The following is a 25024-nucleotide window of genomic DNA, read 5'->3' on the forward strand; positions in this document are numbered from 1 at the left end:
ATCATATTTATGACGTCACAATTTAGAGAGATTTTACTCTTTCGTTTGTAATAAATAAACAAATAAAATCTTGGAACAGATGTTCCTTATTTTTGATGTAGAACGAAATAGGGAACATTTGTTCCAGAAATTACTTTTTTTTTTTTTTTTGAATGCTACCCATTTATTTTAATCTTTTTACCGGATCTTGAAATGGCACATATGCATACTACAAGTGCCGTTTGTTTTGAAGTTACTTTTTTCTGCATTTATTTAATAACTAATGATGTAAGTGCATGCCAAAAAAACAACTCTGCAAAATAGGATTCATCCATTAGAATAAATCTTCACGAGTGTAATATTTTGAAAACATGAAAACAATTTTAACTCTTAAATCTGAATATGCACGATTATACTATAAAAATTTAGAAATATTCCACGGAAGGTGCCGCTTAGTATCTATAAAATAAATAAAAATTTTGCACTCATATTTCATAAGTATTCCTACTCCTCTTCAGTAAGATAAATAATGAAAAGCGAAAATATTAAAGTAACGAATAACATTTATAATGGTAACTAGCGAATTAAAACTAAATAATTCATTCTGTTTACGCTTGTTGATCAGTTATCAATATTTTCGGTTGAAAAAGTTGATAGTTGTCCCATATTCATATATTTTTATACCGTATACTGTTGTTATTGTGCGTATGATTTAACTACAAGTTCCATTAGTAAAGTTTTAAGCATGAAATATTTATTAAATACTGTCTACATATATATATATTGATTTCGTTCATAAAACTTTCTGGACTCATGCGATTGAAAAAAAAAAAAAAAGTTGATTCTATTTAAATCAAATTGGAAGCGTATAAGACGAAGTACATTTAAGGTGGAGTCAATTTAGAACCTTAGTAAAAATATTAGTGTTTGCTAATTAATAAAGGGATAGCTATTCAGTTATTTTTAAAGAAAATAACTGGATTAACTCATTCTGGATTAAGTAAAGAAATGCTTTTTTTTTTCTTTCGTTTTTCACTCAAACAAAAAACCATGCAATAAGAGTATATCATACTCTTTCATTCATCGAGCTGTTAATTACAAATACTGCACACATCATTCATCTGTTTTATCTCCAGTTCAGCAGAAGTTCTTTTTGATGCATTTTCATCGCTTATCATACATTCGTTTTCGCTCTTCACCAGATCGCATCCCTGTTGGTATCTCAGGAGGATCTACATGTTCCGTCGTTTCTAGATATTCTGCTACACGTAGAAGTTTTCTGGTTCGTTTTATCTTTTCCATTTGTTTGGGCACCTTTCATCCTCTTCCACTTCATCCGCCTGTTCTGAAACCACACTTTAACCTGCAAATAAAAATAAAACAGAGAACAACCTTTAAAGTCTTTAAACGTTCTTGAAATTAGTTTTTTCACTTTCATTTGTTAAGAAGAGATAAATAAGTAAAAGCTGTTGTTTAAATTAAATTGTCCTGTCTGGATTAAATTCAACTTATATATAAAGAGAATGGCAGCGTTTTCCTTTTCAAAACATGGCATTAGGTTGCTTCAGCCGTAATTGCAAACAACAACTGGTAATAAGAGTTTAGCAACTAACGGTAGCTTTTAGTTCCTTGTTTATTTATTTTTTAATTTTAAATATTTTTAATGATTTAATTTAACCAATTAAATTAAATTAAATGATTTTTAATGATTTGCGGTCTAATGTGTTAAATCATAAATCTAGCACAAACGTATATGCGTTTGTTTAGAGACTGGATCCATTAGACCAATCTTGATTCGCTCTTCTCCTGAGTGCTCTATTCCTGAGTGCTCTTACTGCGTACAAACAACTAATGGAAACAGAGAAGGCGGATGACCAAGAAAACGGCTTTGGCAATACATAAAAAAGTTTTTTGAAGATAAGACGTGCACCAACAGACATTTACTAATGGAGCAATTTAGCTCACTGACATTTAATAGATGTTATTTCAATGAGTTGTTATATGGATATTTCTGTACATATCTCCGTACTCATACTTGAATAAACCATGATGATTCTATTGGAAAAATCATTTTATTGGAAAAATTATTCAAGTTGATATTAATACTTTTTCACTGCCTGAATGAAAGTTAATGACTTTTGTTTTTATGTAACTTTGTCTTTATATTATAGTTAGACCGGCACAGTCGGACCATTTGTTTTGGCAAAATAATAAATCGGTATATTCAGAGTATATGAGTCTAAAACGAGTTGACCTGTCATAAAATATAGTATAACTTTTGACACTTTTTTTTAAATGTCAGAAGTACCAGTGCTCAACAGATTTCTTTGAATAGTCACTTTATAGACAACGATGGTCCACGCGGTTAGCCTAGTGGCTTTGCGCTTTGCAACCATATGCATGAGGAAGGAGTGTCCCAGGTTCGATTCCTGTCAAAGACGTGAGGAACTTCAGGATCTTCCTCGGGCATAATCAAGTTAGCCGGTCTTGGGCGCTGGCAGTAGGGTTTTTTCCGCTAGTTTATCTGGCGTTTTTCATCCCTCAAGCAGACAAACCGGCCCCATGAACATACGCCACTATAGCCAAAAATATATTCCCCCTCCTCCAGCAGCAGACTAGGCGACAGGTCGGTTGGGAGTGGTATTAACAAGTAGTCACATCTAAGTAACACGCGCACCCTGTATAGGAAACGGGAATAACGCGTAGTGAAAGAAAGAAATCATAGACAATGATGGTTCTTGCAAAAATAACGGAAATGTCAACATTTTAAAATTCAGCTCTGATTAGTATAGTATTGTGTAATATTATACTGATTAGATCTTTTATTTTCTTTATAAGTCTTGTCTTTGTGTAAAACTAGTTGAAATGATAATCATAGTTTCTTTTATTAAACTATAATCGGACCATTTTATTAGAAAAAATAGGAAAAACAAAATATGACAAAAAAATGAACAAGAAGGCTGTGGATGCATTTCTGATAATGAATGATAGCACTCTACAAGAATGTGATTAACATGTTTCTTTTTTTATCTTTATTCAATGAAATTATTGCTCACATTAATATATTTGTAGGCTCGTTTTTTCAGTTCTGAGTTGCTGGTTGGGTAGGGTTCACGTCATCGCTTCAATTGCTGAAGATCAAGATCAATGTATTACAAATATCATGGCATCGCTATATACTCTGATATTTATTTCATTTAATTAATTAAATCAATATTAGTTGTTGTTATTGTTGTTGTTTAATTTTAGCTATGAAAAGTCTGCCGGTCTGGTTGCTCGCCTCTACCCAATGGATAAACTGGGAGTAGTAGACCAGCCACTTCTGACAAGATCAAGATAAGATAAGGAATCGTGAAGTGATTGGTTGTTGAGATGATGACGTCATGAGTTTGGAATGTTAGGAATATTTCTGGGGAGCATCTGTGTGTGTGACGTCACGTTGGTTGTTTTGTTTCCTTTGGAGGAAAAAAAAACGCGTTTTTTTTTCCCTCCAAAGTTATGAGTATCAGTTGGAGGTGACATCACTAAAAGATATCTGCAAATGAGGAGCTCGCTCATCTCCACTAGGCTGAGCAAACATTTTCTGGAGGAGAGAGAGGGATGAGGGGTTAGAGTATGGGTGCGGAAGCATTGCAGGGAAGCGTTTCTTTCTTTTTTTTTTCTGCATTTATCAGTATCAGTTGGAGGTTTTTCCCCCTCCAAAATTATTAGTATCAATTGGAGGTGACATCACTAAAAGATATCCGCAAATGCTGAGCTCGCACATCTCCACTATGCTGAGAAGACATCTTCTGGAGGAGAAGGGGAGAATGGGGAAATGATGGGGTGGGGGAGCATTGAAGGGAAGACGTCTGTCACCCTCTTGACGACCTTTTCATTTCCACCACCTAATGATTTTTTTTCCCATCCCAACAATTTCGGACATATGAGTGAGAAAAATACTTATATGGTCTAACATCGAAAACACTTTTTGAGGATAAAATACTTAACATAACAAGGACAAATAATATAGAATACCCTTTGAGCCACAGAGATAAGATTTGCCCTATGATGTCTCAAAGTAAGATAATCTCACATCAATATCATATCTGACAGCATGTAGAAATATGTCCGTGAATCATCTGTGCGAAAGTTTCATTTTGGAAGGAACGGTCCGGGTTAAGGGTCAGGTAAACAGTACTACAAGGAAAAATGAGTCAAGTGCCTTTGCAGTTACGGCAATTCGTTCAGCCAGTGCAGCTATCTATTGTGTTGTTGTTTTGTATCCAGGAAAGTACAGTAAAATAATGGGTGAGCCACAAAAGTTATTGAAATTTTCTTTCTTCAGGAAAGTATCACGAGACAAAGCTGTTCGCATAGCTCTAAAAGGATTGAAACCGATTATTATTTTAGAAGGCACGTACATTGTGATGTAGTTATCCAGGACCACTTGGGAAAAGTCATGCAGGAAGTCGTCTGATATCCTCGGCTACTTGCAAAGAAGTGTTGACTATGAAATGGACCTCGGTGAGTGTTATATTCTGAAATGCCAAGATGGGGAACTGATACTTGATACAGAAGCTGATGGAAGTGAAGTTTTTTCTATTAGATATGAAGAAGCTGAGAGATTTTCACCAAAAATGTATGACATTGATAATCATTTACTATTTTCGGAAAAAACTGAATTACCAGGTAATCGTATCATGGGGAAAGTTATCGCTAATCATTTAAATTCATCAATGGTAAAATTAGACTTTCAAGATTTTATCCAATTCGATAAAGAATCTTTATTTTGGGATTTAGGAACATTTTACGAAAACTGTTTGTGTGTATTTGGTGACAATAAAATACACAGGATGTTTAGGGAGGCATGTGTCATTTCCAGACTGACACAATATCAAATGTATGGAGGTGTGCTTACCATGATATCTGATTTAAAAAATCTAGCTATTTAGATGTAATGTAACCAAGAAACAGTGAGTAACAAAAATTTTATTCATTGAACTCTTTGGAAAATGTTAAGAGTCTAAACTAAATATTGTGAAATATTTTTAGGTAATTATATTTTTCAAATTTTTCTCAGTGAATATACTTGTAAATAGTATTACAGCAAAATAAAATATGCATTTGTAAACTTAAATGAACAAAGATGTGTGCTTTTGTTGTTGTGTTTTTCCACAGTGAATTTTTTACTCAGTTAATTGGATTAGAACTTGATATTTAAATCCACAACTTTATACCTTAATGCAATTCTGTTTAATTATTTAAAAAAAAATCACTACTGTAAAATTAATACCAGTAATGGGGTTGGGGAGTGTTGAAAACCGATATCCATGTATTGATTATTTTAAAAATTGTCTAATGATACCTGTTGATATTGTTTGAGTTATCTGAAAACAATTCGTTCACATAATCGAAAATCCGAATTAGAATTTGGTTGTTTTACAGAGAGATAGCAGATAATTAACCCAAAAATATAACTTAAACTCTTGAAGTTTGGTATAGAAAAAATGTTTGTACTCTCCAGATAACACAAATACAAATTTTACCTTTCCAATACAAAGTAAGATAAAAAATACACCAACAGTATATCCAACAGTATGCGAAAACATATCATTGAGTCATCTTCCCAAAAGGTTCATTTTTGAAGGAACAGTCAGGGTAGGACACATAGTAAGTGCAAACAGTACTATAAGAAAAAACCATAGAGTCGAGTGACTTTAGACTTAAGGTAATCGTTCATCCAATGCAGCTGCTGTTTTGTATTCAGTAATGTAAAAATAATGGGTGAGCCACAAAATTCTTTGAAGTTTCATTGTGAAAAGTTCTAATTGTTTATAATTTTGTAACAGAAAGTTAACTTAAAATATAAGATCAGAGCTAATAATAATAATAATAATAATAATAATAATAATAATAATAATAATAATAATAATAATAATAATAATAATAATAATAATAATAATAATAATAATAATAATAATAAATAACTATTTATTTGTGGTGCCATATGAAGTAATCTAAGAAGAAGAAGAATGAAGGAAAACGAATATGAAAAATCGACAGTGGGTGAAAAATACGAATTTCAGTTATCCTTGGAATAACTGATTGTCAATTTCTTTTCAATAAGACTTCAAATTTATTTCCTAAAGAAATTTGTATTTCCGATGCAATTATTGTAAGATATGCATTGACAAATTCACCTTGTAGTTGGAAAGAATTACCTGAAAGAGTTAAAAAACAGAATTTTTGGTTAATAAAATATAACCACTAGCTGAAGTGGGAAATTGGTTCACTATCTCTGCACAAACTAAGAAATTGGATGATAAAATCAACATGCAAATATCAAATATTACTCGCCAAAGGAAGAGAAAAATCAAAAACATTAACGAAGTTAATAGGGAGGCCTGTTCTTGATTTAAATGAAATTAAATGCCCAAAACGCGAAAACATAATGTGTACTTTTAAATGCTTTTGGAAACATAATGAAAGAATCTGTGCTTTTAATAATCTCAGAAATATATGTATTGATTTCAAAAAGTAAATATGTAAACCGTAATTTTACTACAGTAATAAATTCCCAACAATCACCAGATGAAAATTAACTTTCAGATGAGAGGATGAGAGTCATATTGTCAAAAACCACATGATGGTAATTCGACAAGCATGGGAAGAACGTTTGAACAACAGTGCAGATTTAGCAATAAGAAGATTAAGGAACAAAAAAATAGATTGTATTTTTCACTTTATTTATTTCCTGTATGTTAGATTCAGTAAATACAATTTGTAAATAATATTTCATTCAAATCAAATGTGTAAATTTAAATGAATAAATTGGGTGTTGTTGAATGTGTTATACAAATTTAAGTAAGACCATAACTTTTTTTTCCTTGTGAAATTTCATGCCACAAACTAACCAGAGACTTTTTTTTTCTGAAAATCCACTCAGTGAAACTGTGTCAACTCTTTGTAGCAAAAGGAAATGGGTATTAAATTAATGGGCAGAATTTTAGTGGAAAATATTTTACCTGGAAAGTAAAAAAATAAAATAAAATGGTATCGTAGCATGCAGATAACAAGTGAATCAACATGCATATATCAAACAATACTAGCCATTGGAAGAAATAAATCAAAAAACATTAACGAACTTAATAGTTAGACCCGTTTCTCATTGAAAGGATACCAAATGATGAAGACAATATTTGCATGAATTTCAAAACTTTGAAAAAGCTGATGAATTTCTTGTTTACTGTGATCAGAAATATTTATTTGAGGATAACCATTTTTCTTTCTTTCTTTCATTCTTTCTTTTTGAGCTAATTTTCATTTGAAAGAAGAATAATTAATTATTTATTTGTATTGGAAAGAATATGTAATATAATAATTGTGCTAAAATATATATATAAATATCCCTACTGTGAAATAAATGTTGGGCAACATTTATTTCACAGTAGCAAAATGTCAGAAATAAATGTCAGGCTGAGAGGACAACAGTCAATTGGAACTAATGGAAATGAGTTTTACATAGTTGAACTATGTACAAACCATAGTTCAACTTGTGTTGAAATGTCAAATAAAGAAAAACCACGTGAATTACACGTAAGCACCAGTAGCATATCATACACTATGAACATCAATGCAAATATGAAATCGGAAAAATAAGAAATCAAAATACTGTCTTTTTCATTTTATTTAATTTCTGCATGTTAGATTCAGTAAATACAATTTGCTAATAATATTACAGGCAAATAAAAGGTAACATAGAAATTAATAAAGTATATATTACAGAGCTAATATTCATTTGAAATAAATTCCAGTTTCCTAGCTACACAAAATGTAAACAACAAACAAGCCATCTACTTGAAAACAATAAGTGTATAAAATCTTTAATCAGGAATGAATAAATTTACGATATGTGTCTTCACAATCATGTGAATGCTAATCACTTAGATATATATTTAAGTATTTGAGAAACATCCAACCGTGGGAAAATAATACCTTTTGAACAATACCACAACTCATATATTACAGGATGTGATTAATACAAATAGTTCCATAGTGTGATAGAGGTCAAAAACTAAGACCAGAAATTAATGAGTCATCTCCAAGAAAACGAATGGAACCAAAAGGGTGGAAATCTAAACGATGTAGTCAACTATATTTTCTGGTTATTAACAGAAATATTGTTCTGTGTGAACGTTTACTGATGGCTGTCGGATATATTAGTCAGGAAAAGACAGTTTGAGGTTACAATCACCACCTTGGGAATAAAAACATAGTATGACCCAATGCGAAGGAATTAACGGTGTACCAAACAGACAGAAAATCTAAGGAACAAAAGTCAGATGGTTTTTCAGGTTATTACAGAAATTTCATTCTTTCAAGATTGCGTTTTTGTGTGTTGTGGTGTGGATAACAATTCAACTATTTTGGAATATCTATTTGCATTAAGATGAATCATTCTGGAAATATTGTAAGTAAATTTAATTATCATTATCATTTAATTCTAATTCTAATTATAATTATAATTCTCATTTTAATTCTAATTAATTCTAATTATCATTAGAATTTCTAGACTACATACAAAAAAGTTATTGTAAACTTTTAATTCTCCGTTTATTTTTAATTTAATTTTTAAAATACCATTTGATTTTTTTCTCTTCATGTAAACTAAAAAAAACACCATTACCCAAACATTAGTAAACAAGATAACGTTAATTCGAGAAGAGGTTTTCATTTGCCACTAATCTTTTAGTGATATCTCCTCCAACTGATAGTGATAACATCGGAGCAAAAAAAAGTGTATGTTTGAGGGACATCAGCATATAATTCAATTATTCAGAAACGCGTGAACACAGCCGCCATCACGACTTACTCTAAGAATTCCCACCCTTTAACAGGAAAGAAATACCCCAAACTGAATTGGAAAATTAGTACACCCATCTATAGACAACCAAAAACAAAACTTGACGACAATGACCGATGTGTGTCACCCTGAGAAAATTTCAAGGTATCTTATCTCAAAAACATTTTCAGCCCACAATTCAATAGCCAAAACACCATGTGATATCACAGAGAGACATATGTTCCCCAGAAATTTCCAAACACATTACATCACGATTCTTATCTCTAAATATCACCCACAATAAGCTATAAGCGAACCAAACACACCACTTGATGTCCCTGACAGACGAGGGCCCAGCGAAATTCCAGATATTCCAAAATCTATAATAACAAACATCCACGTCACGATTCCTTATATAATAATATATCTTCATTTCCATTCAATACATTAACATAACTTATTTACAACTAACAAATTATGTCACTTATTTACAACTAACAAATGACGTCACTTATCTACATCTCGTAACAACACACACCCACGTCACGATTCCTTATCTTATCTTGATCTTGATCTGGTCAGAAGTGTCCCACCAATCACAACACGAATGCTTTTCTCTAATCATTCCCATAATTCCATACGCGAACAAAACACAAGAACTGAAGCCATTGACAGATATGTCCCAAAGGAAATTCCAAACATTCCAAACTCATGACGTCACACATACACAATGACGTCATCATCTCATTCACGTCACGATTCCTTATCTTATCTTGATCTTGATGTTGTCAGAAGTGGCTGGTCACTACTACCAGGCAGTGGTTAGAGTCTGCTCCCTGACATGCAGGCTGCGGGTTTGAATCCCATTGCGGCATTGATATCTGTGAATGTTTTAGGTGTTAAATGAATTTCTTCCCCCTTCAGTCCGACCACCAGTTTGTTTATTGGAGATTTAAATCAGCTCGAAATGTACGTTTAGTGTCTAGAACAAGAGTCTCTGATTGTTTGACCCTCAGTGGGTCAAACAATCAGAGAATTTTCTGGACATTTCGTGGACAGGAATGATATTAAAAAATAAATAAATAATAGTATATTCCAGCAAATTCTGTGAACTAATTTAGTTTACAGAAATCTCTTCTCCAAACATCTTGAATCGTCCAGTATCATGTTCGTGGCATCTTCATTTCGTTAAAATGCGCTTCAAAAGGAAAACTGTGACGGACAAAGGAGAAAGATATCTCTTATGAGTTGTTTGCTACATAAACCCACAACTTCAAACTTCAAAAATTGTCAGCCAAAATAGAAGATAGAAAAAACATAATTTTTAAGTGCCTGGAATAAACTATATATAGTACACAAGGTGATCGTTTCCCTGAAAACACGATCTAGTACTCTAAAATCTCTCTACCTTAACTTAGAGAATTTCAGTGTGTTACTTCTTTTCCTACTCGGCGCTCTGTGCTCCTCCAGTTGCAATGAGGAAATTCCTCTAACTGCTTGGAGAGAAGAAAAAAAAAAAAAAACTCTATATATGCTTGCCAAATAGAGATGTAAACCATGAGAACTAATCATGAAATATGCAGGCAAGAACAGATACTGTAACTTCCCCTCCTGTATTACAATTTTTCGAATGTAATTTTCAAAACTGTTGACTTATGAAATGATAAGCTGGTATACGATGTTAACCCGATCAATAAAAATAAAAAAAAATAAAAAATAAAATTAAAAAATACACGAAACAAGCTTAGAATATTTTGTTTTTGTTGTCTTTACGTCAAATTATGTAAACCACCACTCTCATTTTGACAACAACTGTCTGTAGTGTGCGACTAAGATGAAATCCCTCCGAAATCATCTGACGGGTTAAACTTGTAACACATGCAGACTGTTGCGTCCTTTCGGATTTCACACACACACACACACATAAAAAATAAAAAAAAACCCTACAAACTAGACATAACTGTAGACATATTTCATGAGACTTCACCGATAAGTTTTCGCTTCTCTATTTCTTAACTTTAAATTCGAGGATCAAATCAGCACTGTCGTGACTTCCTGCTCTTTATTCTCACGACCATATGTCATTGAGGTTATTTGTTAATCTGTGATAGAATTGTAGCTGATCTCATACTTCCTTAGCAGTGATTTGGCAACTTACCAAAGTTGCATCTGCTTTGGCTATTTGTAAAAACATGACAGTTAAAGTGGGGTTTTTCGTCATTATTTAATATGTAACTTGAAATTACAGTCACAGTAATTAATAATTTAAATTAATTTTTATTTGTTATTCATTTCTCGATTATGTTTCTATCCTGAGTATATATCTTAATCTTTATCTCTATCATTTAAAATCATTTTCGTTTATGCATTTTTTTTAATTACAACAATACCATTTGAAATATGAAATGCCTAAAACAACCATGTCGCAATAATGTGTCATAATTTTTAATTAAAAAAGCCTAATGAGTTAGTATAATGCTTTGCTTGGCTGTAAATAATAGTAATGCATACACGGTGGCCAAAATATAAAGCTTCCCATGCTAAATGAAATTCCCCAGTAATATATGACTAATAGCATTTAGCAGGTGCCAGTTATAGTTATAAATAAACGGTAGATTGTCTTTGGGAAACAATATACAGAGTATCCACAAATGTTTATCCTGATTATAATATATTATAAATCATCATCAGTGGATACTTGAAATAGAACACAAAGTTAGACTTCAATGCATAACATTTAGAAAAAAAAGTCAATGAACAACTTCAACATGTGCACCGCCGGTAACACGTCTAGGGGGAGGTGTAATGTCCGATGACCTCGGGGGCCATGGGATTGGACCATCTCTGCCAATCCAGCGATTCGGGAATTCTCGATTAAGACGATTGCGAACATCACGAGACCAATGAGGGAGGGCTCCGTCCGGTTGAAAGATAACATTTGGTTACATCTCCTGTAGCTGGGGAATGGCATAATTATTGAGCATGTCTACGTACACATTTCCATTCATTTCTTTTTCAAGAAAGAAGAAAGGGCCAATCACTCGATCATGCGTTAGTCCACACGACACATTGAGTTTTGGACTAGCTCGAATGTGTTCTCTTATGGCATGTGGGTTTTCAGATCTCCAGATCCTTTCATTGTGCTTGTTGACTACTCCACTCACGTGAAATGTTGTCTCATCAGAGAAACAAACACGCTGCAAAAAATCATTATCCTCATCGATGCGGTTCAAAATGAGGTTAGAAAATTCTTCACGCCTTGGACGATCATCTGGCTTTATCTCCTGGACAATTTGGACTTTGTACGCAAATAGTTTCAAACGCTTGCGTACCACAAATTGGTACGCAAACGTTGGCACTGTAACTGAAGATTTTGTTTCTGCTAACCAGAGAACACATTGGGCTTTTTCCTGTACTGGAGCCATTTTTAAAGAAAATCAGCAGCAGCGCTCCTGGTGGCAAAAGCAGTATACTGAAGATACCAGTATGGAAACTTTATGAGTGTCCAAGTTTACTTGCAACAAAATTTATTCAGTTAGTTTCATTGTTAAAATATTACAGCCAGTTGAAATCAGGGTAAACATTTGTGGACACCCTGTATACTCTTTAAGTGTGTGTGTGTGTGTGTGTGTGTGTGTGTGTGTGTGTGTGTGTGTGTGTGTGTGTGTGTGTGTGTGTGTGTGTGTGTGTGTGTGTGTGTGTGTGTGTGTGTGTGTGTGTGTGTGTGTGTGTGTGTGTGTGTGTGTGTGTGTGTGTGTGTGTGTGTGTGTGTGTGTGTGTGTGTGTGTGTGTTGGCGTCCTGCTTGAATGATCACATGCAACGACAGTGTCTCGAGTATACCTAGAACGGTGTGATAAACTTGGAAAATGGAAAACACAAAGTTAGCGTCGGTCATCTGCTTGGAAATAGATGATCGATGGCAGAGACAAGATGAAGAAACGACAGCGTTACGGTTAAGGTACGAAAGTCATTTAGCCAGCTAGCTGAATACTGAAGTAAGGTTGCATGGAATAATGAATTCCGTTTCTCGTTCTTTTATGTGGACGGTGTTTTGACAATAACACGCACCCATAATGCTCTATCACCAAAATTCAAGTTGATAGCAATTGACTTATGGCCACCGTGGGAGGATATTACTGGAACTCTTAAGTCCTTTGGCAGCAGTTGAGTAAGGCCTACATAGTGCGTAACACAACATCCTTGCCCGATTAAGTATGGCCATTCATACTGAACATGTACCCTACATGTGATGGACACATCTAAAAGGATGTCGCAGGACACGTGTCTTCCGTAAATGGTTACAGAACACGGCAGTGACTTTGCTTTAATGAACTGTTTTCCCCCTCAGGCACTTGATCTAAGTTACAATGAGAAACCTTGGGATGTGGGGGAATGAGTTGTTTGTGACGATCCACTGTCAACAAATGTATAAGAACTGCAAAAACCCAATTACTAATGAATATCTATAACAAACTGGCCATTCAGTGTTTATAATTTTACAGTAAAATAACTAAATAGGTGATATAATTGAATCTAATTATATGGAACCTAATCAAATTTTATCTATATGTTTTTCATTTAGGTCTCTCCTCAATTAAAAAAAAAAAAAGAAAGAAACCTGCAATAAGTGTTGAATATATTAGACCTTTACTAATTCAGTGGCCCGCTTGTGTAAGCCAGAGCTCTTGTAGCCAAAGTAACTTTTAAGACGATCGGCGGGCACACCCATTACTCATTACTGTTAGCTGATTTCATTGGCATCAAAGAAAAAGAGTACAGCAGACATCTGTCGCCATTTCTTGGCACTCAAATCTAACAGGTATGTATTATTGTTTAAAATAGTATGAGTTCTATAGTCGATTTGTTGAGATGCAGTGTTCAAACCTGATTTGCCGAAAATAAAAACTACTTGTCAGTGCTGCAAGTATATATATATATACTGTATATATATTCTTCGGAGTTACAGATGCAAAACATTGATATAAAATGGAACGAAGATTGCTGTATGATGATATACTGTAAAAGAGTTGCTTACAAACTTGACTCATTTTTCTTTCTGTTGATTGTTAGACTAATTACAGTCTGAAGTATTAGAAAATTCGATATGCACTTTAATGTCGTTTAAAATCAAATGAATCCTAGTTCTGTGCGAACGGAAACTACACTCAGTTCTTAAAAAACGATGACAAGGAAAAAAATTTCCGAGCATGACATAGCAGTCGTTTTTCATTCCATGATGTGGTTTGCCACACTTCTCTTATCTTTCATGAGAGACATTGCTGTTTGTTCATCTTCTATAATTTTATGACCAGGCTGACCAAATGTAAGGCTTACCTCAGAAACAGTAAATTTTATAATCATGCGGATATTTCTGAATATGATGGGTTTATCTATTTTATGTATCTGTTTTTCACTTAGGTCTTGTCTCAATTAAAAAAAAAATACCTGTAATGAGGAGTGAACATACTATTATTACTGGACACCTCCAGGGAGTACATAAACTCCGAGGGAGGGCACCTACTCAACATCTTTCTCTATCTCCACCAACTACAACTAACCACAACTACACAAACGCCATCTATCGTCTGCCATCACCACTAGTAATTCTACATAAATTAGAAACATCCATGCCCACTGCGGGATTCGAATCCCCAGCCTTTTGGTTGGAGAGCGGAAACGCTAACCACTCAGCCATCAAGGCCAGCTACTATTAGATCTTTACTAATTCAGTGGCCAGCTTGTATCCAGAGCTCTCTCTCTCTCTCTCTCTCTCTCTCTCTCTCTCTCTCTCTCTATATATATATATATATATATATATATATATATATACACACACATATACACACACACACACATATATATATATATATATATGTGTGTGTGTGTGTGTGTCTTGTCGCTTCTGATAGGGCTTCTTATCGCTATCACTGTACAGGAGAGTGAGGTTGATCCCGCGAACTTGATCTGGCGATTGTAAACGTATTCCTATCTGAAGGTTAAAAACGTTACCCCATCCAATTCTGCTCAGATGTGACTTGACAGAACTGATTTGCGGCAAAACTAATAGCCACGCCTCAAAATCAAAGCGTCAGTCAAGATGAAGATGAGTTTCATTTTATCTAGAAAGTTATGTTTCTGTATGACAGAGTTGGTGACTGCTGGAAAATAATAAACTTTTTAAATTATCCTTGAATAAGCAATGACTTAAAACAAAAGTTATGGAAGTATTATACTCAGCACGCAATTTGTGATAATGTAGCATTATCATATATTCAGTTCTGATCGGGAAAATATGACTACTTTTTACTTTTTCCTAGGAAAAAGTAAAAAAAAAAAAAAAAAAAATATATATATATATATATATATATATATATATATATATATATATATATATATATATATATATATATATATATATATATATATATATATATATATATATATATATATATATATATATATATATATATATATATATATATATTTTTTTTTTTTTTTTTTTTTTTTTTTTTTTTTAATATACGTTTACTTCCGTAGAGTAATTACCGGCCTGGTTGACCGAATGGTTATCGTTCCTGCTCTACAACCAACAGGCTGCGGGTTCGAATCCTGCCGCGGACATGAATGTTGGCGAGTGTCTTTATTGTGGGAGATTAATTTCATTCCCCAGTTCTAGACCACTATCCCGCTTATTGGAAATTGATGTGGCTTGTTCCACGTTTGGTCTCTCTAGCAGGGCTTCCGGACTATGTAAAAATAGATTAAAATTACAATATATATATAATTGATAAAAATGAGGAGGAAATGGGTGAGAGTAACATTAAAAAACCGTTCTCCTTTATAATATTCGCGATAACTCTGCTTTTCAGTAAATTATGTTTAAACGTTTATTAAAAATAATGACAAATTTCTGGAGAAAATGCAGCGACTAATATGAACTTCTTAATAATCATTTGTTTTTGTACAAAATAGAATTATATAATGCATATATGTTTGCTATTTTGTATAATCACATTTTCCCTAATCGCATACTAGAATGGGCGTTAATGTTATCTCATTGACTATTGTTAGAAAACATTCACACAGATTAATTTTGGAGTACTCGGGTGAACAGGTCTAATAACATCTCCACAGAGTCCCTGATTTTTCTGTGGGTCTTGTCACAGCATTGTTGTGAGATTTCCGAATCATTCTGAAGAAAACACGCTAAAGAAAACACGTGATAAATAACAAAGCTGTGGCCTGGCCTCACCAGCATATTTCCACGTTTCTCGATGCGTTGCTCAATAGATTTCTCTATCTCTTGAACATCACATTGAGGAACATACACTGATCAAATGATTTCTCTATCTGTCTATAGTATGAGATCTTGCAGACACCACAGGCAATAAACTTCTGGCTGTTCAAAAGACAGTGTCTTAGTTGAGGGGATCGAAGTATGGATTGTATACCGATGGAAGGGGTAAACATTGTTTTAAGTTTATACCCGTTAAGAATTTTATCCAGTTTTACTGAAATAGAGTCAATCTGGGAAGAGAAATAAAACATTTATTTTCCTCATCGTCTGAGGATGGGTAAGTTTGTTGATTAGCAAGGAGTCTAGAGTTGACAAGTTAACTTTAGGTGTTAGAAATTAAAATTTTTGGTTAACTGTTCCTCATCATTAAGAAGACAACAAACTCTCACTTTTAGTGATGAGATAATGCCTAAATTTTGAGGTTTATAATGATGTGAAGAAGCTTGATGGTATATATTAGTAGAGATTGATTTTCTAAAGATAGAGAGTTAATTATCCAGATCTTTTAGTTAAATTCCAAGGAAGGAAACGAACCATTAAATTCTCGTTAGTAAGTAAACCTTATTTTATAATCCTTAAGGGATCTGGATGTCGGCTGTTGAAGTGGTCTAGAAGATCAAACTGTGACAATGTCTGTGTCTTCAGATTAAGAAAACGTCTCCAACATATCTCTTCTATATCTTAGGTTTGAGAGCATATTCTTGTAAGATTTTCTTCTCAATCTACCATATAAAAGTTTGCTTTGCTAGCGTTGGAGAAAGAGGACTGCCCATGGCTAGTCCTGCGGTCTGCCAATGGCTAGTTCTGAAATCATTGTAGTTGAAGTACTCAGTTGTTTTATACAATGTTCAAAAGGAGTATGAATATTTTTTTAGAGAATTTGCCTTGTAGGAGTGATTTTTTTTTTTTTTTCATTCGTCATTTTGGTAAACAAATTAACTACATGAAAGTTCAGATATCGTGTTTATCAAGAGCGATGTTGTTGATAGCAGAAACGAGGTATTAAAAGGCTTCGTTAATAATTTTGATGAATGTTTGGAAAAAAGTATATGTTGAGGAATCTACGTCCTCGACATTTGGATGCAGAGGAATATCTTTGTGAATTTGGGGGGGGGGGTTCATAAAGGCAAAGGATGAGAAGATGGAGAGATCGCAATAGTATTCTGTTATCTCTACTAAATTTATAAGTAGTTTTTAGAAGGTTGTTAGTGCGATTTTGAAACCCTCTAGTAAGATCATAGTTCAGTACAGAGTACGTACATGTATGAAGGAGTTATGATCTTGCTATTACAATTATCCGCATCACGAATTACTGTATTGCATCTGCTGGTGTTGGTTCGTAGACTCTTTACAGCCGATTTCTCTAGTGGCTTTCTCAGCCGGAAGTTTGTTGTTTTTATTAAGAGAGCCGACTTAAGAGCCGGTTTCCTAGCTGTAGGTCAATCAAATATGTAACCCAGAACATACTCAGCAATGGATATATGTTCACAACTCATTTGAATTATCGGAATCCTACATAATATCACATTTGTTGTTGTCATGCTTTTTTTTTACTGTTTGGAAGTTTGTTACTTGATATTTTATCGTTCTTCTTTTACAACTGGATGAGTTCCATGTAATTAGAACGAAACTAGCTGTCTCGTTATGTAGTAATCTTATTAAATGCATAACAGTCAAGCAAAAACGCTCTTTTCTGCAACTTAGATGAAGCAGTTTTTATTCGCTTTACCCAGAAGAAACAAAATTGCAGATCGCTTTGTCACGTCAAGCAATTTTCGCATTTTCAAGGCAATTGATTTTAAAGAAAACATCGAGTACTTGTTAAAATGCATTTTCTTAAATTAGAAGGTTTGTATTGCATTTCTGTTAATTATATTTGGGAACTCAATTTTCATTGTCATAAATTTTACATGAACAGTTAATGGCGTAAGTTCGATTTCTCGCAAAACAAAAAAAAAAAAAAAAAAAAAAAAAAAATCAGCTTTCCACTGGCTCTTTTGAAAATTTTAGAGTCATATTTTAATAGTTTAGTAAGTCTTTCCTTTACATAGAATTCTTTAAACTCTCAGAAATTCCACCCTTCCTTTATTTGCAGGATTTCTCGCCACGATCATTACACCCCTGATCCCTGATCAGTGTACATTCACATATAAAAATATCACTGCTTACCTGTCTCTCTGTGAGATCGAGCGAAACGGCAATCTCATACCGCCTTAGCCTGGTCAAATAATTATGCTGAACGAACTCGTTTTCCAATTCTTGAATTTGGTGCTTGGTAAATGCCGTCCGCTCTTTTCGAGACCTGGTGTGGACATCGCCGTTGTGAACGCTGCTCTCTGAAATGAAGAAAACGGCATAGGTGAGTTATATCGAAATGTTTCTGTTTTATGTTTTGTCAACTCATGTTTTGATCTTATTTAGATTACTTTTAATCCAGAATAAGAACAAAAAAAAAAAAAAAAAAAAAAAACTTCAAGACTGATAGCCATACTAAGTAAAAACTTCTGAATCATTCGTCATTTATTTTCTTTTCATACTTGTAGTATACATGACCAAGATGTGCTACTACTTTATACGAAGAGTGTGTGATTCTATTTGCACTTTTGTGGTTTCTTCTCCGCACTATCAAGAGTTCAACGATGACTTCTAAGGCTGGAACAGGCCATGCTAGGCCTAAATCCTTGATACGCATGATGATGATGACTATCAAGAGTTCAGAGAATAGCGCGCGTACATCAAGTTCTGTTCTCGTATTGAAAATTTTTTTTCGGACAATTTAGAGATCTTAAAATTGCTTTCTGGAAGTTCTATTAGAACTATCTATCAGTCTATTGGAACTGAAGTTCTAATAGGCTCATCATTTTGCTTTTCTGAGGGTTTTTGATGTCAGCTTTTTTTCTCGGAAAGTCAGAGTTGCAACATCGACAATTTCTCGCCGACAGTGGTGAGTTTTTTTGAGTATATCGGTGATAAGGTGACGAATGCAACATCATTTTCTAATGCCCCTCCCCAAAAAAATATTCAAATCCCCCCTCGGGGCGTATGCCCCACAGTGAGAAACACTGCTCTAGACCTTTTCAGCTGAAAGTAAGTTAACCAGTTTCATATAGTAGTGGCAAGTTTCTATTTTCCTCAGGTTTCGTCTACTCGATGGGTAATCTACATAATCGGAGAGGCATTACTATGCTCATTTCATCACTGACATTAATTCTAAAACGCGCAATTCATGATTATAATTAGTCTTCTGTTCTCACTAAATAATAGTGGGTGCGCTATCGAATTATCAATTCTTTTAGCAGGCTTACCTCCACAAGATCTGATATTTAAATCCCTTCGCCTCATAAAATGAACATATCTTTCAGAATTTACATATTAGGTTCTGTAGAATATACAGATCTTTTGCTAGTATACTGTCATTGAAGTCATCTCTCGATGACTTCAATGACAGTATACTAGCAAAAGATCTGTATATTCTACAGAACCTAATATGTACTCATTCTCGCATTTCTCACTTCGTCTGTTTAGATCCACTGTTGTGAACTGTTCCTAGTACTATACGTGTTTTTTTTTTTTTTTACTTTTCTTTAGCTTACTTTATACAGAGCTTCCCCGGCGCAACCAACCCGAAAGACTAATAAATGTACTAAAATATTACAATTTTACTTATTAATTTTTTTTGAAAGAAATATTGATACGGAGACATATTACAATCATTTTGTACAAATTCTTAATTACTTTTATAGAATATTTTGATACGGAACTTAAAACTTTATTACGTGACAAGTCCAAGGAGTCAAGGAACACATCTCGAGAAGGGCATTCTACTCCATACAACTCACCACCTACATCATTTCAACCTTCATCTACTCACCACGCCACCATCCACACACACACACACACACACACTGCTGTCTACAGTTGGGTGTTTCTCTGTAAATTGCATATGTATGCGTGTTCTCTGGCAGATTCCGTATGCCAGATGAAAAACTCGAGTTTTCCCGAGAAAAAATCCAGCTATCTGGAGGTCGGCTATCTCACTTTCAGTTGAAATCCCCATATAAAGATCCCTCTCGTTACCACGAGAATCGAACTCGGAGCTTTTTCAATCTAAGGGCGCATGCCTGTCGTTCTTCCAGTGGCACTACGAAGGTACAGTTAGGTGTAAAAGTTAGAAACATGGATCTATACGAATATGAATATAAACGAGTAAGCGTTTAATTTTTCAAGACCAATATAAATATTAGAATGCAAAAGAAATCAGGAAGAACGAAAAACTTGTAATAATTTGCACGACTAGATTAGCAACTCAGTAACAGTGTATGACCGTTTCAAATAATTCATGGTCAGATTGGCGAATTTGTTGGTCTCAAATTTATGATCTTTATGATCTAATCAAATTTATGATTTGTTGGTCTGAAATAATGAATTCTCGAAATTGTATATTGATTTGTTGGTACGGGAATCGAGCTTATAGCATGTTTTAGTATATGTTATATTCTAATAACATCTAATAACAGTGTGCTTATTGGTTTATATTTTGTCTGTTCGATATTTTTATTCTTTATTTAAGTAGTAACAAGAAAAAAAAAAAAACTTTTTATGCTGAGAAAGTGGACTTTGAAGTTTACAAAATCATGCCCTTCCCTCACTTTATGATAAACTTTTTTTTTTTAATTCTTATCATAGATACTGACTGGATTCCATCGTGTGAAAAATTAAAATTAGTATTAATTTTAATATTTTTAAATCAATTTAAAATTCACTTCCAGAACTGTTTAAAACAGACTACTTGCATGCGCTGCTGTCTCCTTCTTTCTCGTTGGTTATCATTGTTCACAAAAGCAAGATATATGTTCTCGATCATGAAATAACATAATCGATATATGTAAAAACAAAATGCTTACATATATATATCGATTATACGTAAGCATCCCTTTGTTACATATAAACAAAGAGGCTTCTAAGGGTATGAAAACATTTTTATAAAGAAAAGTGTAAAATTCTAGGAGGTGCCTAAAAAAATACGTCAGATTGAGGTGTAAGGTGACTACGTATTTCACTGACTTACCTTTTTAAAAAATAATAAAAATAATAAATAAAGCTTACCTAACAGATAATACCAAACAGACAACCGTTTTTATCTTAATGTGTATCTCTATGATTTTTCCGCAAAGAGTACCGAAATGATTTTTAATTTTAAAGTAACTTTCGTTAATCAGCAGTTTTAAGGATTTAAACCTGCTGATTATTATTGTTATTATTATTATTGTCTACTTTGTCTCAACTTCGTTTTATTACGTTTTATTACGTTTCCTACCCCCCCCCCTCCCACCACCACAAAACTCGATCATACTAAAGAGCATTGTCGATAATCAAGTAAAAAATACGGACTGGAATTTCCTACTTAAAATAAACGATCCTGTAACATTATATGAGAATTTTCAACTAAAGTTCACAGAAATATACAAAAAAGCAACAAAACCTACACAAACGGCGACAAACAGACAACAATCCATGGATAAATGACGACATACTAAATACTATTACTGTAAAAGAAAATCTGTGGAAAAAACTTAAAAAGTCACCCAGTAACACACATTTACAAACCTTATACAAAAACACAAGAAATAAACTAACAACAAAAATTCGTAGGGCAAAAAGACGCTACTACTTCCAAAAATTCATGGAATATAACGACAACATTAAGTAAACATGGGCTACACTCAGTGGCGCACCCAGAGGAGGGGTCAGAGGATCCTGACCCCTCCAAAGAAAAAGGAAAAAAACACTAGAAAATTTTCCAAAAATCTTTCCCTAATTAAAATTCATTCTTGTTTAAAATTTATGTTGTGTCGTGTCTTCTATTTCTACAGTACTGTACTTATGAATTAGCGATCATTGCAGATGCTCAGTTATAGGTCGTATGCGGTGCGTAGTATTCTCAAATCGTCTACTCAACTCGGGCCCCCTCGAAGATTAAATCCTGAGTGCGCTACTGGCTACACTGAACGAATTAGTAACCCGAAAAAAGAAAACTTCAGCACAAGATTTTATTGCAAAAAGCTTCGGTCAGGACACAAACCAAGAGGAACTAGCAGACTCATTCAACCATGCTTTCACAAACAACATCACACAACTCAAAAAAGACAAACTACCAACGATCAACAAAAAACTACCGACACAAAGTCAACAACAAACGATGTATTTTCCACCCATAACAAAACAGGAACTGAAAGAAGCAATCCTACAACTAAAACCAAAGACCACTCCAGGAATTGACAAAATAAGACTCACAGATCTTATAACACACTTTGAACAAATAAATCCAATACTTTTGAAACTCGTGAACATAATATTCGACACAGGCATTATTCCACAACTAAAAACTGCAGTAATTACGCCAATATACAAACACGGCAAAAGAAACGATACTCAGAACTACAGACCAATAGCTACACCACCAGTCATCTCAAAAAGTCTAGAAAAAATAACACACACCAGACTACAGAACTATTTACAGAAGTACAACATCATCTCACAAAACCAATACGGCTTTCAGAAAACAAAAAGCACCATTACTTTATTAGAAGACATCGCCGACACAATAAACAAAGCTCTCGACAAAAACAAGTATGCCGTCCTTATACTGCTGGACCTAACCAAAACATTTGACACACTTGAACATGACATATTACTCACCAAACTATACTCAACAGGTATAAGAGGAACACTGCATACATGGTTCAAGAACTACCTCTCAAACAGAACACAAGTAACAAAAATAGGTACATGTCACAGTCGGAGTATACAAGTAAAACACGGTGTACCTCAAGGTGCCATATTATCACCCACTCTATTCAACATATACATTAACGATGTTCATAACATATCCATAAGAAGTCAAATATTTCAATACACAGATGACACTGCACTACTAGCAATTCACACAGACATTAACACAGCTCTCTGCAAAGCACAACAAGACCTAAACGAAATCACAATCTACTTCCACCAAAACGCAATTCTAATCAAGGGCACCAAAACACAGATGTTGATAATACACAACCCAAGAATCATACGCCCCGCATCACTATCGATACATTGTCACACATACCGCTGCATTAACAACAAAAATAAGTGCCAATGTTCCGAAATCAAACCTGTAACACACGCAAAATACCTTGGTCTCTATATAGATTCCCAACTTAAATGGACAAAAAAATATAGAATACCTACACACCAAACTCCGGATCATCGCAGCAAAACTCTTCCAAGTTAAAGACATTATTCCACCCAACATAAAAAAAAAACTCCTATATCACGGTATCTGCGAATCCCTACTCATATACGGAATAACAGTCCATACAAATACATCAAACAGCCACCTAACAAAATTAGAAACACTGCACAGGCAAATAGTGTCAACAGTGATCTGGACACCTTACACGCAACAACCAATATCCGACAAGCACATGGCGATACACATAGATTTCTGAGCATTAAAAACCTGAAACACTACATGACATTAACAAGGAATTACTTCAACATCACCTATCGAAACAACAGAGACGCATATCGTAAAACACGACCTACAACAACTCTCTACATCCCCACACCCTTCAACAACTCATACGGTTCTTTTGTGAGATCACATCAGATACCCACGCAATTCAATAACCTCCCAAGAAAGTTAAAACACGTAGATAACTACAGAACATTAAAAAACGAACTCTGGAAAATATACCAACAAAGTTAAGAAACCATTAACACTAATATACACATCACAAATCACTAGCATCCAATGCCTACATCCCATACATAAACAGTAGCAACAACACAAATAGTGAAGGCTAAATCCCACTCTCTTCATAAAAGCTAACCCAAGCTTCGAAGTAGGTGGGATTAACTTGCCTCACTCATCTACAAGTAATCCTTATAAGCAAATGCAAAAATTTGTGTGTATAATCACTCTTTCTCAAACTTTAAAAAATAAAAATAAAAAATAAAAAATTATACAAAAAGTTCTGTATAATCGTTATTGTAAATATTAGAAGAACATGTGTTGTAAACACATAATATAAAGGCAAAAAAGTATTATTAAAAATTTTAATTGAAATCCAATGTACGAATTGCAGCACTTAGTGCTGAACTCTGTAAAATTATAAGGTGCAATGTCACACAAGATGTTTATTGTATGTATAAATATTTTAGCAATCAATAAAATAAATACATATGAAAAAAAAAAAATTATTATTATTATTATCAGTACAAGAGATATTTATCGAAAAAAAAAAGAAGCTCAAAGCCTTAAACGAGAATAAATAAAATAAAAATATCTTCTATATCTCAGGAAATCCCTAAGCTTCTTGCATTCAAAAGGAACGCCAAGCTTGCTGGGATTATCACTACGAGGATGCGATGTTGAAACCGTTTAAGCTAAACGGGTGCTTTCGGTAGACATGGTATAGAACAGTGCTTCCCAAACTTCTGGATGTCAGGGGCCCCCCATTGAAAAAATTCAAATATTTCACGGCCCCCCTCGAAAAAAAAATCGTAATATAGACATATATTATTATAATGTTTATTGTATTTATATTCGATACAAAACATACACAGCGAATATTGCAAAAATCAAATGCAAATAGTATTACATTTTTAGCATCTTACATACATATTTGACATGGCACATTATCTCATATTTTATATAGATAGATATCTTGTTATTGTACATTTACAGTACAAGCACATAAAACGATAAACGATTAGTAATAAAGAAAGAAAGAATTAAAAACATAAAAGAAGTTTAATAACAATTTAATGTGATGGATGTGTTTCAATACTGCTACACGAATATCAGGTGAAATATTTCAAACTGCAATTCTTAGATTTCTGCTTCGAAATGAAACGTATATGAATAAGCATA

At 33.7% G+C, this 25024-nt stretch overlaps 1 protein-coding gene across 1 annotated transcript in view; it reads right to left on the reverse strand.

The window, feature by feature from the left end:
- Nucleotides 1-850: 850 nt before the first annotated feature.
- LOC150099392 (uncharacterized) overlaps nt 851-25024 on the reverse strand; it is a 36769-nt gene continuing 12595 nt past the window's right edge. Inside the window, exons 2-3 of the mRNA XM_090404256.1 lie at nt 18271-18437; nt 851-1342 (exon numbers count right to left, since the gene is read on the reverse strand). Coding sequence (XP_090260382.1) covers nt 1202-1342; nt 18271-18437 — 308 coding nt within the window. The 3' untranslated portion in view covers nt 851-1201. The remainder of the gene's footprint in view (nt 1343-18270; nt 18438-25024) is intronic.

Source organism: Typopeltis vanoorti, chromosome 14 (assembly GCF_054136105.1).
Source record: "Typopeltis vanoorti isolate ZY-2024b chromosome 14, IOZ_Tvanoo_1.0, whole genome shotgun sequence".
Taxonomy (NCBI): domain Eukaryota; kingdom Metazoa; phylum Arthropoda; class Arachnida; order Uropygi; family Thelyphonidae; genus Typopeltis; species Typopeltis vanoorti.